At 33.4% G+C, this 15,114-nt stretch overlaps 1 protein-coding gene across 1 annotated transcript in view; it reads right to left on the bottom strand.

Moving 5' to 3' along the window:
• Window positions 1-2,709: 2,709 nt before the first annotated feature.
• LOC142973000 (chymotrypsinogen 2) overlaps window positions 2,710-15,114 on the bottom strand; it is a 38,343-nt gene continuing 25,938 nt past the window's right edge. Inside the window, exons 11-12 of the mRNA XM_076114497.1 lie at window positions 9,216-9,374; window positions 2,710-3,631 (exon numbers count right to left, since the gene is read on the bottom strand). Of these exons, the coding sequence (XP_075970612.1) occupies window positions 3,515-3,631; window positions 9,216-9,374 (276 nt within the window). The 3' untranslated portion in view covers window positions 2,710-3,514. The remainder of the gene's footprint in view (window positions 3,632-9,215; window positions 9,375-15,114) is intronic.

The following is a 15,114-nucleotide window of genomic DNA, read 5'->3' as shown; positions in this document are numbered from 1 at the left end:
ACTATTAGTGGATCTGTGTTTCATGAGAAAATAATGGCATATGTTAAATAATATTATATACACGTATTGAACGAGGAACTACATAAAGGTCCAATAAAAATACGGTCGAATTTGTGCGCTGGACTACTATACCCACTTACAATTATATTATAGGTTACTTAGCATTTTTTTATTATAAACAATAATAATATATACAAATATACTAAGAGTAACCAACGTTAATAAAAAACTTCGATACTTCTCAGTTGATCGAAATAATGTAACCCATAGCAAGTAGTTTTTTGATTACATATTAAAAGAAAACGCTTCGCGATGCGATCAACAACGTCTCAAGCAGGCTGACAACACTACAAAAGAGGGTGTTATAATGATAGTCACTGCTACTGACATCAGACAAAGGGCTCCATGTGTACTACTTATTTGTGCCACGTTTTGGCAAATAGATATTTTTTCTCAATATTAATATGTGTGAGAACCACTCAGCATTACGTAGGTATTTCATCGGTAATGTTCGGAAATCGAATAAAGTACAGATTATCCAGATAATCGGCTCTTTATCGGATCTGCCGAAGTGTGATACCGATTGAGAGCTCGTTGACGTACAGAATTACTTTGCATTTTATTCAAATGAAACTCTACAATAGTAGAGTGGTTTCATTTATTACACCAATAAGACTTCGGTAGTCGAAATTGAACTTTTGGAATATTACTTCAATTCCTCCGAAATAAGTAATTAAATGCTGGTTTTAAATAGCATTTCAAATAATGTCTCATTCCAAGAAGTTTGCTTTCACGTTCATATTTTGCAATTTCGTCGTAGCTGCTGCATTTTAATGCAGGAGTAATTAGTTGGTTTCGTCAATTTATGCCATTTTATTCAACCAAAAATGTGTTTGAATTTTAGTGCACAAAGAACGTGTGATTATAAATTAAATTGTTGTTTTAATTATAATGAAACACGTTCACGTACAAGTATTTATTTAAACGACATGAGTATCATTATGGTGATTTGTTGGCGACAATTATTTGTTACTTTAGTAATGAATTTAGGGCCGATGTCAGGCTTAGACTAGACGCGGGGCTTAATTGCAAATGTTAATGGATTCCATTAAAACATGTCGTGTTTGTTTGATCTTTAATCTCAACTGATAATTGAGTTAGTTATGTTATAATGCCTCGACTTCTTAATCAGTTTTTTTTTAACTTACATTTCCATTTTGCCGCTCCATAACGCAAAGGCCTGTGGCGTATAATAAATTATTACATGAGAGAGGTAGAACGTAGTAATGTCACTATGCCGGACAAATGGCAGACCGCACATTATAGAGTACATTACCGCGAATTTCACACACTTAAGTTTTATCAAGTGATTTCTTTCGCCACTAACGCAAGTGATAATTTATTTGGGAATCCTTTGCTCTCTCACCTGAACACATATATTTTTATTACTTTATAAAATATGTGTAACGCTTTAGGATCTGTTGAATCATATCATATGTAATGTTGTTTTACCTTATACTTAGATCTTCTCGGGGAATCATTGAGAACATGCTGATTTTTCAAAACATTTTTCAAATCAATCAAGTTTTTTTTATTTATGACTCGTTATAAGCAATTTTAATATTAAAATTCATTTTGCTAATCCTGAAAGCTTTTAGAGCTACTTAAAGTGCTGCTGCCAAACTTTTCCGAATATGTAACACTAACTCGCAGTAATAGACTAATAGATTGTGCACATTTCTAGGAAGAGCGGCGTCCGTCAGGCGAGCAGTCTGCTCAGTACACGGGCACTTGGCGGTTAAGTCCTTGGGTGTCTGATGTCGCGCGGGAACCGGACGATGGTGAACCATTTAGATTTGCTATTTGATATCTGTTTATAGATTTGTTTCTTCTTTAGTTATTGTTTTTATGAATGTACATATTTTTTTATTAAATTGTATTTTTTTCGCTTCAGTCTTACTTATCGAATTTTTATAGCATTCCACTTTACTACTAGATATGAAATACGCTTGTATTTCAACATCACTATTGGTTCTATCAAAAGGGGCCTTTGACCATATACTGGACCATATACGTTACTATACTGAACATCTTATAAACTCTAGAGATCAAAATCTCCTTAATGCGTGAGTTTCCGTGTCCACAAAGACGTGTCGCTTCATTAATTTTGTTGAAGTAACCATTTCCATTTTCCACTTAATCAAATCAATCTGAAGATTAATCAAATAGATAATTATATGATTTGAACACGTCTTTGACCATGTGCTTCCGTGTATTTGAAGTGACCAGTAACTTTCTGCATGAATACAAAGTGCTTATACAATCGATCTAGCAAAGTTTCAATATGTCTGCCAGTTAAATTTGTGTAGGAGTTCACGGGTCATATAACATTCTTAAATTTAAATAGTTTCGCATTTTAACACTTTTCTTTCCTTTTTTACTACTTATATAAAAGTTCTGATACTATCATCTCGCTTTTGCATGAATTATGTAGTAATGTTAAAAATTGCTTGAGAGAAACTAGTTAGTAGCAACTACCGTTCAATTTTCAGTATAAAACTATATACTGCTCAATAAATGCTTCCTCAGTGGTAAGAAATCGCCCCAACTTTGCAATATTTTAATGATCTGTCACGCCTCTGATATTGCAGACATATTTTTTTGTAAATTATTACTTAAGTGGACTGGGTTTTATATCAAACAGCGAAGTAAAAACTTAGAGAGACTTTATTTATCACTATTATTTATAAAACAAAAAATACAGCGTGGAACAAAAGTTTCAGTGAGTGCTCGTACAATGTGCTTTCAATCTCAACTGAAATTGCAAATATAATAATAATGTATAACATTTAAAGTTGAAATGCTTTCAAACATAAATCAATTGTCCTGCGTATTTAGAGTAGGCATCTCAAAAATCTTCGAGCTGTTCACAAACCAATTTTTTGTATAATGCTAACAAACCGAAGCACACCTACGTCTTATTCCACAAAATCATAATGATTCTGGTAACCATATAACCATAACATCAGAAAATTTACAAAGTAATCATTCATCGCACTCTCATAAATTACGTTACAAAGTATTCATAAAAATAAACTCGTTCTTTATACTCTCGTCTTCACAACGTATCTCACGTCGAACGAAATGTACAAGATGCCGGTAGCTATTGGTATTGCGATCAATTCTAATTGCAAATAATATCGTAAAATGTTTGACATTTTCCTTTTCCTTAGACCTTACGGGTAAGACGTGCCAAATTGCCTTTTATAAATTAAGCTGTTTTATCCGCTTATGCTTGACTGTAATGAGCTCGTTTCAGAGACGATCCCAAAATTAATAACACAAATCATTGTTTATATGAATATGCATAAGCTTGGAAGTTTGATTTAAAAGTTACGACTCAAAGCGTGTTCTGTGGACTTTTCACAAATTTATAACATGTGGGTTGGACCGCTGTGTGGTGGCCGCAAAGGTCTCCACCTTTGTACCTAACCCCACACAACCTTTTGTGGTTTCAATCAAAATACTTGTTGTTCATGACGTCACGAATCCACGTGACGTAGCCCGCGGTGCGCGTATAGATCCCGTACTTGCCGCGCTTACCGCAGCCGTCCCCGAAACTTGTGATGCCCTGGAAATACAACATTAATTTAGATTTGAGTTTAGTTACCGCTTTGACCGTAGTTTCTAACTTCCGGAGCTTGCGACTGACGTACTCATTACCATTCTCATGAATGAAATGAGAATGAAAATGATAATAAGTATATTATCATTTTCATTCTCGGAATATATTTAATTTGACTTTCAGTAGGTTTTCTTCAAAAACAAAACATCGATTTATCGTTGTTAATGAAATAATTTTACGATTAATTTGCTTAAGCAATATTTCACTTATTTCATAATCGCTATTGGATATATTCTGACGTATATGCGTTTCGAAGTGGAAATTTTTAATCAAAATTTACTGTTGCAAAAATAATCAAACCGGACACATTCCTAGTTCAAATGAAAGAATAAAAGCAAATAAGATCTTTGTTAAAAATAAACGTGGGACGGACAAATACTCCACGTTGATAAAAACCACACATGATCCCAGTTGTCAAATCCTTTCATAATAATATCCTTTTGTTTAGTTCACAATGTATCTGTACCGTATAATGGAGCTGTCCCTTGTGCATATTTTTGTCTTAAATTATACTTTATTGATTGTTCACCTTTTTTTAACCATGGAGTCTAAAGATACCAGGCTTTATAAAATAAGCATTCGTAAAGAAAATCATACAACTGTGTAAAATTGCATGTTATCAGACCCAGAAGCCTGAAATTCAGTAGATTTGAAAGCAAACCTACATACATATGTATGTAGCGCATATGTAAATTTCATGACAATGTAATAACATAGTGACTTTGAGCCGACTCTGTGGTATAGCCAATGGTAGCTTAGAAACTAACAAACTCGTTAGTGCATTGTGTTCAGTTCGTTTAGCCCAATTTTCTATTTCAAACTAAATTGTAAAATGATCATTTCGCACATACGACGCGACGGTATAAAAGCTAGACTTTTTTTATTCATGTTGCTGGCTGATATTATTTTCAAAGCGTTCTGCAGAACTCTTATGACGGTTTTTAATTTGAATGTTTCTGAATAGGTCTCAATTCTAGGAAACTGTTTTCATTCACTTGTGAGCTACATCATTGACAGAAGTCCTTTGACAATGAATACAGAGGTATCACTTCTATTTCACACACACAATACATCGGAGATTGCCTTTTTATTTTTAGCACTCAACCCAAGAATATATAAAGTGTATAAATTTATCTTTAGTGAATACACATTTATTCATACTTTTGTTATAAAAGCTACAATAGTTTAGTCTATTTGTTACTTACATTTTATTCACTGGCCTTTCAAATATTTGTCTCTCTTCTATTAAAAACTTTGGCGTCATATGTATTTTTAGAATTAGAAAACAATTTTTTTATACCATTTTTTTACTCAATGGGTATGATGGTGGGTTTGGACAGGTTTTATCAAGAGTTCTATTTTTAGAAACATTTGAACTCTACGTTGGTAAGGGACGCTTGATTACCATAAAGGTATTTTTATTCATACAGTTGTTTTAATGGAAAGTTTTATTTTGTTGCATAGGCGGAACCTATATCAAATCGAGGAACCAGAACGCAATTTTAAAAGATAAATTTATGAACGTTTCATAATACATATAACGTGTTTTATGTTACCCTCAGAACCCTCGTTACGTTTACGGCTTCGTCCCATTTAATTCAAGACCAGCCGAAAAAATACGGCTCTTTAAAGACCGATAAGCTCCTCGCTCTAATATTAAATTGTGAAATGCCTTGTTTCATTTGAATACCTATTAATCAGGCGACGCGCCGCCGGTGGTAAGCACGAGCGCTTCTGGCGAAATAGACGGAGACAGCTGAGAATTGAATGCATTACAAGCTCCAAGGGAGGTCTGCTCGTGTCACTTGTCTAAACATCAGGACGTTGGCGATTTGTAAGATGTTCGCAAACTCATCTGAGGTACAATATTACCTGAGCAAGCATCGATTTATATTCGCGTTATGCAAGTACCAATATATGTTATTTAAGGCACATTGGGAGCACTTAATCTCTCTCTTTCATTCTGTATTAGAATTGTTTAATTCTGTATTTCTATTCTGTACATGACTCACGAAATTATAACGTGGATAACAAATGGCGCTGTATCATTTTGTGTTTCGTGAGCTTTTTCAACTTAGCTAAACCAACGGAATCTTTATGAAGCGTGAGTAAATATAATTTATGCCTATATCTATTTTAACCTGCGGTGTCAATAGCTTTTACCAGCACAAAGTCGAAGTAATGCAGTGACAAAGCTAAAAGCTGTGAAGCTATTAATAAAACGTGGGCTCGGCAAAGACTGTTAGAATATGGTTAACCTGGAGTGAACATAATTAATGTTTTAGGTTAACCTTCTGGCATTATAAAGTTCTGACGTAAGTATGTTGATAACACCTGTATATTTTGTATATACCTACTCATTTTTTCCCGCAAGTAATTCTTCGATCCAACAATATAAGTAACTAAATGTGCGCTTGTCAATGTTATAATTAAAATTCCTATAAGTTAACCTGTTTTTATGATATAAAACTTTTTGTTAATTGTAAAGATATTACTCATAACCATATCGTTAGGTACCAGGGTCACTTTTAGTATCAATGTAGAACCTTTATAGGTCAAATTAAGTGAAGGACACGAGCTCGGTTCATTGTCAAGTCAGCAAAAATCTTAATTATCTGTCAATCACAGCGGAGATCGTTTGCCACTCCATCATATTGTTGATCGAACATTTGAATTAATTAAGTTATATATAGCTAACAAGCTCCGATGGTTTCTAATTTCCGATATGTAAATAAACATTTATTTTACTAAGTAACACGAAGTTATTTGAGTAAAACGCTAAATATATAGAATATTGTTCTCTTTTTCCTTCCCAATTTTTAATATGTAACCGGATATTCTACGCGTAAAAGGTCTTCTTAAAACTTCAGGTGAGCTCTAATAAAATGGTGTGCGGTAAATCTTTCTAAATGAGTATCCCTTCGCTTGTAGTTCTGCTAAATTATTTCTATAAAGTGTACGTACGGCACTATTTACAGTAGTATTGCCAGGTTTACGTTGGGGAGTCCCGTTACATCGTAAAAGTGTACCTACATAAGTATCTTTACTTGTATTTACACTTTATTTTCATATAAAAAATAGGCCAAGGAAAACAGTAACCTAATAAATTTTCATGTTTTCCTTCAAGTAACTTGATGAAGGAAACCTAATATGATCTTATTTGAACCCATCGAATTTTGTGTTGTATTGAATAATTTATGACTTTTATTTAACCGAGCACTACCATGGCTTTTAGATTAAGTCAATTAACAAGAATTGCAATAATCCATTAGATAAGTTCACTGTGGGTGAATAGAATCGCATAGAATTTAGCAATTATTGAACATGAATATACGAAGATACCTGCTTCTGGTGAAATTGATTGGTTAGTAACGTTTCAAGACTGTTCGAGATTTAAAGAATGATTCTCAAAATTAACCTAAAATAACGAAACTTTTCTCGCTAGTCTTATAAGGAGAAGTAACAGAGTTTCAAGATAAATAAAAATTAAGTTGATTTCAACCATAAAACCCTTTTATGTGATGTTCTAACAGAATGACAATAATTATAACATTTTAATGGGATCGTTAGCTGTAATTGTTTCAATTAAGCGATCCAAGTTTAGCAATAAAAATAAATAAACACTAATTAAATAAAAAACCACAAAATCCCGGTCACGTAAGTACTTAGCGTTGTTTGGTTTGTTACAAGCGAGCTTTAACTTTGGAAACTACGGCACGACCATCCTATAAAATTTGTTCCACTAGTTACAGGAAACATTTTAGTTTACAACATACTGGCCGCTTAACAATAATATAAAATAGAGATGAAGTATTAAACCGTGATAATCCACTGAAAAAGCTGCGCCTCTCGACACCCGTAGCGGTTTATTGCGAAATTCTTTTTAAAAAAACATTGATCCTGAACACGTTTACGCCGACTCTCATTAAAACCTTTACATAAGAGTTGTAAAATTTTACCACGTCCTTTATTCCGACGACCCGTTACGTTTGAATATTTTATTCAAATATCACGTCATATCTACATAAAATTCAGTTTCAATACTTTGAAATACGTCTTCCACTTTGTCGTTCGTTTACACGTTCATACAATAGGAAACCTTGCGATTTCTTCACAAAATAATATCTTGTGATTTGGATAGAATCAATTCGTTTCGGAGTAAGTCTATCGTGAAAATATTGCTTATACAAATATACATCGCCAGAATAATTGATTGGTGTTAATAATATTCATTTTATTAAAATAACTTAATCGCCTATCACGTGCCGCTGTAACAGGACAATAAAGTGTTTTATCTTCTTTTAGTTACGTATGTTTTATTCTTGTCTCAGTAAAAGATATTTGATTCGCAACATTCTTTCAATTCTTTTATTTTGATAAGACTTTTAATTGCACAAAAATAAATCAATATACAATTACGTAGATACTTGAAAAAACAAAGAGATATTATTTCATACAAGTAAACAAAATAACATCTTTCCATCATTAAAATAAATTAATGCTCATATTTATTTTTATCTACATATATGAAACCTCATCTGCGATTAATAAGAGACATGCCCTATATCAATATTGAAGAATAATGAGCACTACACATCAAAACAGTCTCGTAATATACATATCGCATGTTTATTTATCATCGAAATGAATACCTTTCATGTAGATTGTAAATAAAATCGCCACGGTAAAATATGAAAAGCTTATCGTCCCATGCAAGCAAAAAGCCAACTGGGCGAAAAGGATAGTCCTTTCATACCGATCTCGAAGTAAAAATATTGAACGTATAGGCAGTCGCTTTTATCATTTCTCACAGGACGCAAAACTCAATGGAGAGGAACTATTAAGTCGACAGAACATCTACGACAAGTTGGCATCTTGTCACTACGGCACCGAGCACAACTTCGAACCAATGCGACGCTTTAAACTTACCAAAATTATGCCAAACTTAGTTTCAATAATGCATTAACCGTTTTGACGCTATAGAGGAACTTTGTATAAACACATTATTGACTACAAGCTTATTGGCTTGTTGTTTCAAGGTTTAAAGTGCGGTTTATGTTAAAAGGGAGCAATAATTCACGTTATTTTGTTGAACCATTATGAAAGGCAGACGGTACGATTTTTTACCAGAGGTAATTGGATCAACCGCCAATTCTAAATTTTCTACGTTTCTTTGATTCATTTGTTTGAGCAGAATTTCTTGTGGTCTTTTACTTTTTATTTCAGTCTTAAATAAACAAACATCAAGCGCTTGTCAAGATCTGTGGAGTCTGATTCATAGACCTCATTTAGAAGACAATAAGAATAATATAAGATTCAAGATACGCAATAACTCTAGTTTTATAGGCTAGACCTAGTTTTCTTCTGAATAAACTGAACGATATAAGGGTACTTTGGAAATTGATGTACGCTATATAGCACAAATTGCTGCTGGATTTGTTATGGTCATCATTTTGAAGGGTAATTCGAGTGTATTGGTGGTAAATCTTTAAATGTATATTTATGAATAGAATAAAAAATGAGATCATACCTGAAGGAAGTACCTCATGGTACGATCCTTGCAGAGTAGCGGACCGCCGGAGTCGCCGGCGCAAGAGTCCCTGCGCCCTCGGCCTGCACACACCATGTCATCCGTGATGGCATACTGCCAGTAGGAACGCCGGCAAACACCTTGCTGTATCGTCGACACCTACAACAAGAATAAATACTTTAATAGTTATATTACTCACAAGCTTCTGCTCGCGACTTTTATGAGTATTCTGGATATTCTAGACAAGGTAATTAACTAGCAGTGTACAAGATTTTTTATTTCATTAAGTGTAGAGATATTAAGATACGAACATCTGTCTAAATAAACAAACTTTTGTATTTTTAACATTAGTAAAACTCGCTTAGCGCTGTCTCATAAAATCAGCTCAGTACCTACAGCATAACAAAATATCCAGACTGTCTAAAATGAACCATATAGATCCCTTGGCAAATCCTTTGAAGGTGTCTATTTTTAACAGTGACTTTATTCGAGCTGAGTCATATTGTTTGGAGTGATAGATTTACTTTCCTCCGCTGATAACGATAGGCACCAAAAAATCCAATACGTATTTTCTTTAGGAACTATAATATAACCTACCTAAGAGGTACAATATTGCTTGAGTCACTTGAAATCTTTCACACTGGAACGAAATTTCCGAGACATTAAAGCGGTTTTTACCCGTGGTCTCATTATCATGCCCCACTAGTGGATTTACGGGTAATTTATTTTAACCGTAGTTCTACCGCTTTCATATAATATATGTTCACAAGTTACGACATTACCTATTTTAATTACAATTTCAGTCTGTATTACTTGGTTATTTGGTCATCAGGTTGTTCCTACAGCCTACTGATCGCACGGTTCACAATATCAACCACAAACGCGTAGTCATGTAACGTCATAAGTATAGTGCAGTCTAATTATTAATTAAAATTTAATACCACTAGTAGTAAAAGATAAAGGAAACTGCTACGAGCTGCATATTCCCTCAACACGATGTTGAATTTACGTACGACACCCGTGGGATGCAAAGCGAATGTTTTATATTCCTTGCTTTGTCTCTGTGTGTAGGGTTAAGAAAATTATTACATACTTACGATATTATTTTGTATCTAAAATTGAGTTGAGTTGCCGCGCTTCTAATGGAAATAGTATTCCCCAAAACCTCATCTTCCAACTTTACCAATCACAGTGTCACATATTTTATACATTCATAATTTAGATAAGAAGTCTTGCTGTATTCGGACGGGAGGCGAAGCTTAAAATGCATTGTTTCCGCTATTAGTTTAGTCGTAAACAAGTAACAAACAAACTTCCGAGCACTGTAAATACAGGAGTTAGTATTCAGTTTTCGAAAGACAAATTACATTACATTATACAAAATGTTCATAATTGAAAGCCGTGCTTATTATGCTACGGTTGAATTGAGTTTTCAGTTAGTTCAACGAGTTTTTTGCTTTTCCATTCAGAAAAATCTCGTCGGACGCTAATAAGTTACGTTAACTAGAATTTTTACTATTTATTTTTCTCAGCCGAGTAGCCAGAGCGAACTGATTATTCAAACAGATAGCTTTAATGTAAATAAACCGAATGAATAGAGGTCAAGTTTGGAATAAATCCATTGAATAAAATTAAAATGTTCTGCAAATAAAAAGCGAGTATTTGTATAGATTTAGGATAATATAAGCCAAAGGTCATATTCATTCAATGAAGATAAAACATTATTATAACGGATCTCATATAGACAGCAACTTAATGAATGGGATACACATTTCATTTCAAGTTTCATATCGGCACTCGGTATCCCCGATATCACAGAATATACGATATATTAATTATTTATTCAACACGTTCTAGTATCATCGTGTATTTGTTTATGTATTAATAACTAGAGAGACAGGGAGAAATTGAGTGATGGTGATCATATTTTTATCGCTTTCGTAAACAGTCTCAAGATGTTCGGTAGGAAGTATTGGAGGCAAACATCGCTTAAGCTGATGAGTTGTTCAATAAGTAGACGTATGTTTATGTGACTTTCGCTTTTAGCTATCTTTGAGATGGAATTATGCCAGATATATGACCATAAGCTCTACTTGTTTGTAGCATGAAGAGTTAATAAGTTATCGATGAAATATACTGTTACTTAATAAACTTCTGTTTGCTTATCGCCTTAGGGATCAGGCGTCGATTTCTTGTTATGGACTAAGCCAATCATAATATGATCGAGTTGATAGTACGATTGACTGTGATCAGATTGAGTTTATTACTTTTAGTTAACTACATTTACTAGTTAACTAGTTATATTTTGGCATAAATTATCCATAAAACTCTCCAGACATATTGTTGAGTCATTGTTTGCGAAAATCTGTTCTGAATAGAAAGAATAATATGAAGCCGATATTCAGAACGTTCGATGATATATTATTATAATGTTTTTGTCAGTGGGGTAGGTTACCTAGTTATGAGTACAATAGAGTGGCCAAAGTACATGAAACGAGCCTTGACATGACAGAGTAGATCTCAAATGTGGGTGGGATAGTCAGAAGGCCTACAATCGTCGTGTAACGAAAAGATTTATTGCCCAGTCAATAAGCCGGCCTTTATTGACTATACAGTCAGTGTGTGACCGACTTAATGTTACTTACTTTATTGGCCATAACGAAATGTATCAAGGGGGGTTTCAAGGGGAAATGAAAAATATACCTTCCTTTCTTGAATGTTACTAAAATACTGCTACTCTTTCGAGTCAAGTTTCCATTAGAATAGGTACGCTAAGTCCCTAACAACCGGAAGATCTAATTAAACATCTCATCACTTCGTTTATTTATAAAATCTGACCGGATGGACTATGATTGTATTTAACAAAAATAAATGAATGGGCTTTTCCCAGGCCTACAATGAAAAAACTGACAAACAAAATGTTTATTTTAGAAAATGGCTTTTAAAAATACTGTCTTGGAAATATTATTAGTGTAGCATTCACAATACCTTTGAGAGTGGGCGTAAAATAATTGTGTAAACGCTACGTAAAAGAAAAATATAAAACGGTATTTGTAAACTCTCTAATTTATAACAAAATGGAGGTTTAATATAGACTACGATCAATAAAATCACAGAACTGTAACAAGTTTATTCTCAACTGTTAGTAATTTTCTTTAGGTTGTTACTATTTATGTTCAAAACTTCACATCGATATTAATATAGTAATATATACGTGGTTAGTAGAAGAGATGCGGGCAAGTTATACGATTTGTTACTCTTGAACCATCAGTACCTATAATATAATTGGCGTTTCCTAATAAAAAACTATATGGTACTCGTTTCATAATCTTGTTGATTCAGATTACAGAACATTATTTTTCACTCGAAGCAAGTTAGTTAAAATCTTATTTTATGATATTTATAATCTATGTTTTATTTATTCTGTAAAGCTAAATATAAATTTGGAATAACTTTTGGGATTAATAGTAGTTTGAATAATTTATTTCATTTCTTTAAACATGAATGAAAGTGAGGCCAGGGGAGACGATTATTTTGTTAACTCGCCTCCTGGGACTGATTTATATTTATGCTTTGAACTTTCAAACTATCTGGAGATACAAAACTTTCCTCTACAGAATATCAATAACAATTACAATAACTTTATTATTTGATCAGTTATTTTAAACTCAGCATTAGTAACAAGGTTTAAAACAGCGTCTGTAGGCGTTTCGGAGAAAATATAGAGTGTAATGATTAAACACTGGGTTATTTGATACTTAAAATATTTACTAATTTGATTAGAAATAAAACTCCGTCTAATTGTTACAGCAGACAATTACTTACATGCTTAAATTTTCATGGTTAAACGATTAAATCGAGAAAGATGAAAATTTGGCCATGTGATTGCCTAATACGGATATCTTGGGGTCTGTGGTGACGTGAAGTGGGTTATACGTTTGCAGCAGTACCGTTTTTTCCTTTAAAAATAAATCCTTATGATAGAACAAATCTTTTTCCAAAGAAATCATGTTTGTGAGCGGAGATACTATAATCGACATATTGACTATTGCGTTACTTGAGCTGTCTTATGAATGATGTCGTATAAGATTACTTTCCTGGGTCGCGTCCTAGGGTCACATGTTTTATAGGGTCTTGTGTTAAAACTGTGAGATATCAGCAAGGTTACATTCATGATACAGTATAAGGACTCTATATTTTTATCATCATATAACTTAATTGAAAGTAAAATTTTGGCGTTTTTGAAAAAAAAAAGAGAATTTTCAGGCCTTAAATTATATAAATGATAAAAATGTTACTGATTTACAATAGGTATTTTTATTTATGTTTGCAAAATTCATTATACTTGTCATACCAATCATACGCTACAAAGATTTCCCGGTATCGTTTATTTATTTTCTCTTGTGCCCTCTGACCTGTGTAACTCATAATATGTATTATAACTCAGTTTTCTTAAATTTTCGTTCAGCTACCATGATAACGAGTAATATTTTCTAGCACCATTAATTTCTTCAGCGCAGCTACACCGCACTTACCTACCGATTTAATTAAAGCTACAAGTTTTCAGAGAAAAACTTATCCTATGTTGAATATGTAGAGTTGCCTATTACGTAAAATAAGTGTTTAATCTAGAAAGTTAATATAACAGAGATTACTTTAACAAATCAAGCAAACAAACAAACAAACAAACTCTTGTTAATATTAAACAGATATAGAAGCCGATACATGTGAATATTAGGAAAGTAGGGATAGACGGGGTCGATCAGTTCGTGGAAAATGTCTAAGACGATTAATGGCTCTAAGCATCTGTTACACCAAAGTAGACTTATGAACGAACACCCACAACAAAACAACTTACTTCACGACTTTGTACCTACTACCGATAATTCTGTCATTTAATGAATCTATATAAATAAACACGAAACACCGAAATGTATGTACCATTGTACCTACTCGCATATTTTTTGAACAACTAAACTAAATTGTATATATTTTTTAAATATGTTTGTAACTGTCGGGACAAGGTTTGCATGGGATCGGTAGGATCAAAATTCCCACGGGAATAAAATCAACGGGATCAAATTGTACTATACCGGGACAAAGTCGGGCCAGTCAGCTAGTATTGTAATAAATGTCTCGTCTGTTTAGTTATAGTTTACACTCACACAGAGATGATTATCAACCACTAACAACTAATAAATGATTCGCTAACGACATGTTCATATTTACTTGAGGCTATTCCCAAGCGATTGCTTTTAAAAACAATATAAGCTTATATTTTTCTGGGAAATCATTTTAGTATCTGCTAGCTTTCAAATGAAAAGACAGAGATAAGAACAGATGAATATTATAAAAAACTTTGACTTTTATAATAATCTTAAGTCTTGATCAGCAGCTCGATTCTCTTCTACTATCGACTACCGACAACCGGCTTGTCATCGAGAAAGTTTGTATGAAAATCTGATCAGCGCCTCTGACGGGTGTCGCAGGAAATATTTTGGCAGTACACTCTAAATGTCAAAATTTGGATACTCGACAGTACCGAGAATCGCGCTACTGCTGACCGCGCGTATCTCAAAGGAACTATTATTTCAAAATATCAAATATCAAGCCGACATCGATACGAAGGCATCACGATAGTATAGAAAGTACGTAATTACGCGGCTGAACATGAGACGGCAGGATTGATTTCTATTGGCCCAGTGTTATTGGGATTTTAGTAAGAATATTATGTTTTGTTGACATTAACAGGACACATTTCTTTGCCTCGGGCTTACAAGCTCGCCTTCTGTGATACAGCAAACGATGGTCCCATTTATGGCCTTCTGCCTAACCATAATGAAGATGTAGACAGGTAGAATATAAAGCATAATCAATAAATTATATGTAATAATAGTTA

This window comes from Anticarsia gemmatalis, chromosome 5 (assembly GCF_050436995.1).
Source record: "Anticarsia gemmatalis isolate Benzon Research Colony breed Stoneville strain chromosome 5, ilAntGemm2 primary, whole genome shotgun sequence".
NCBI classification, from domain to species: Eukaryota; Metazoa; Arthropoda; class Insecta; order Lepidoptera; family Erebidae; genus Anticarsia; species Anticarsia gemmatalis.
Note: the sequence above shows the minus strand (reverse complement) of the source record. Positions and strands in the feature narration are given on the sequence as shown.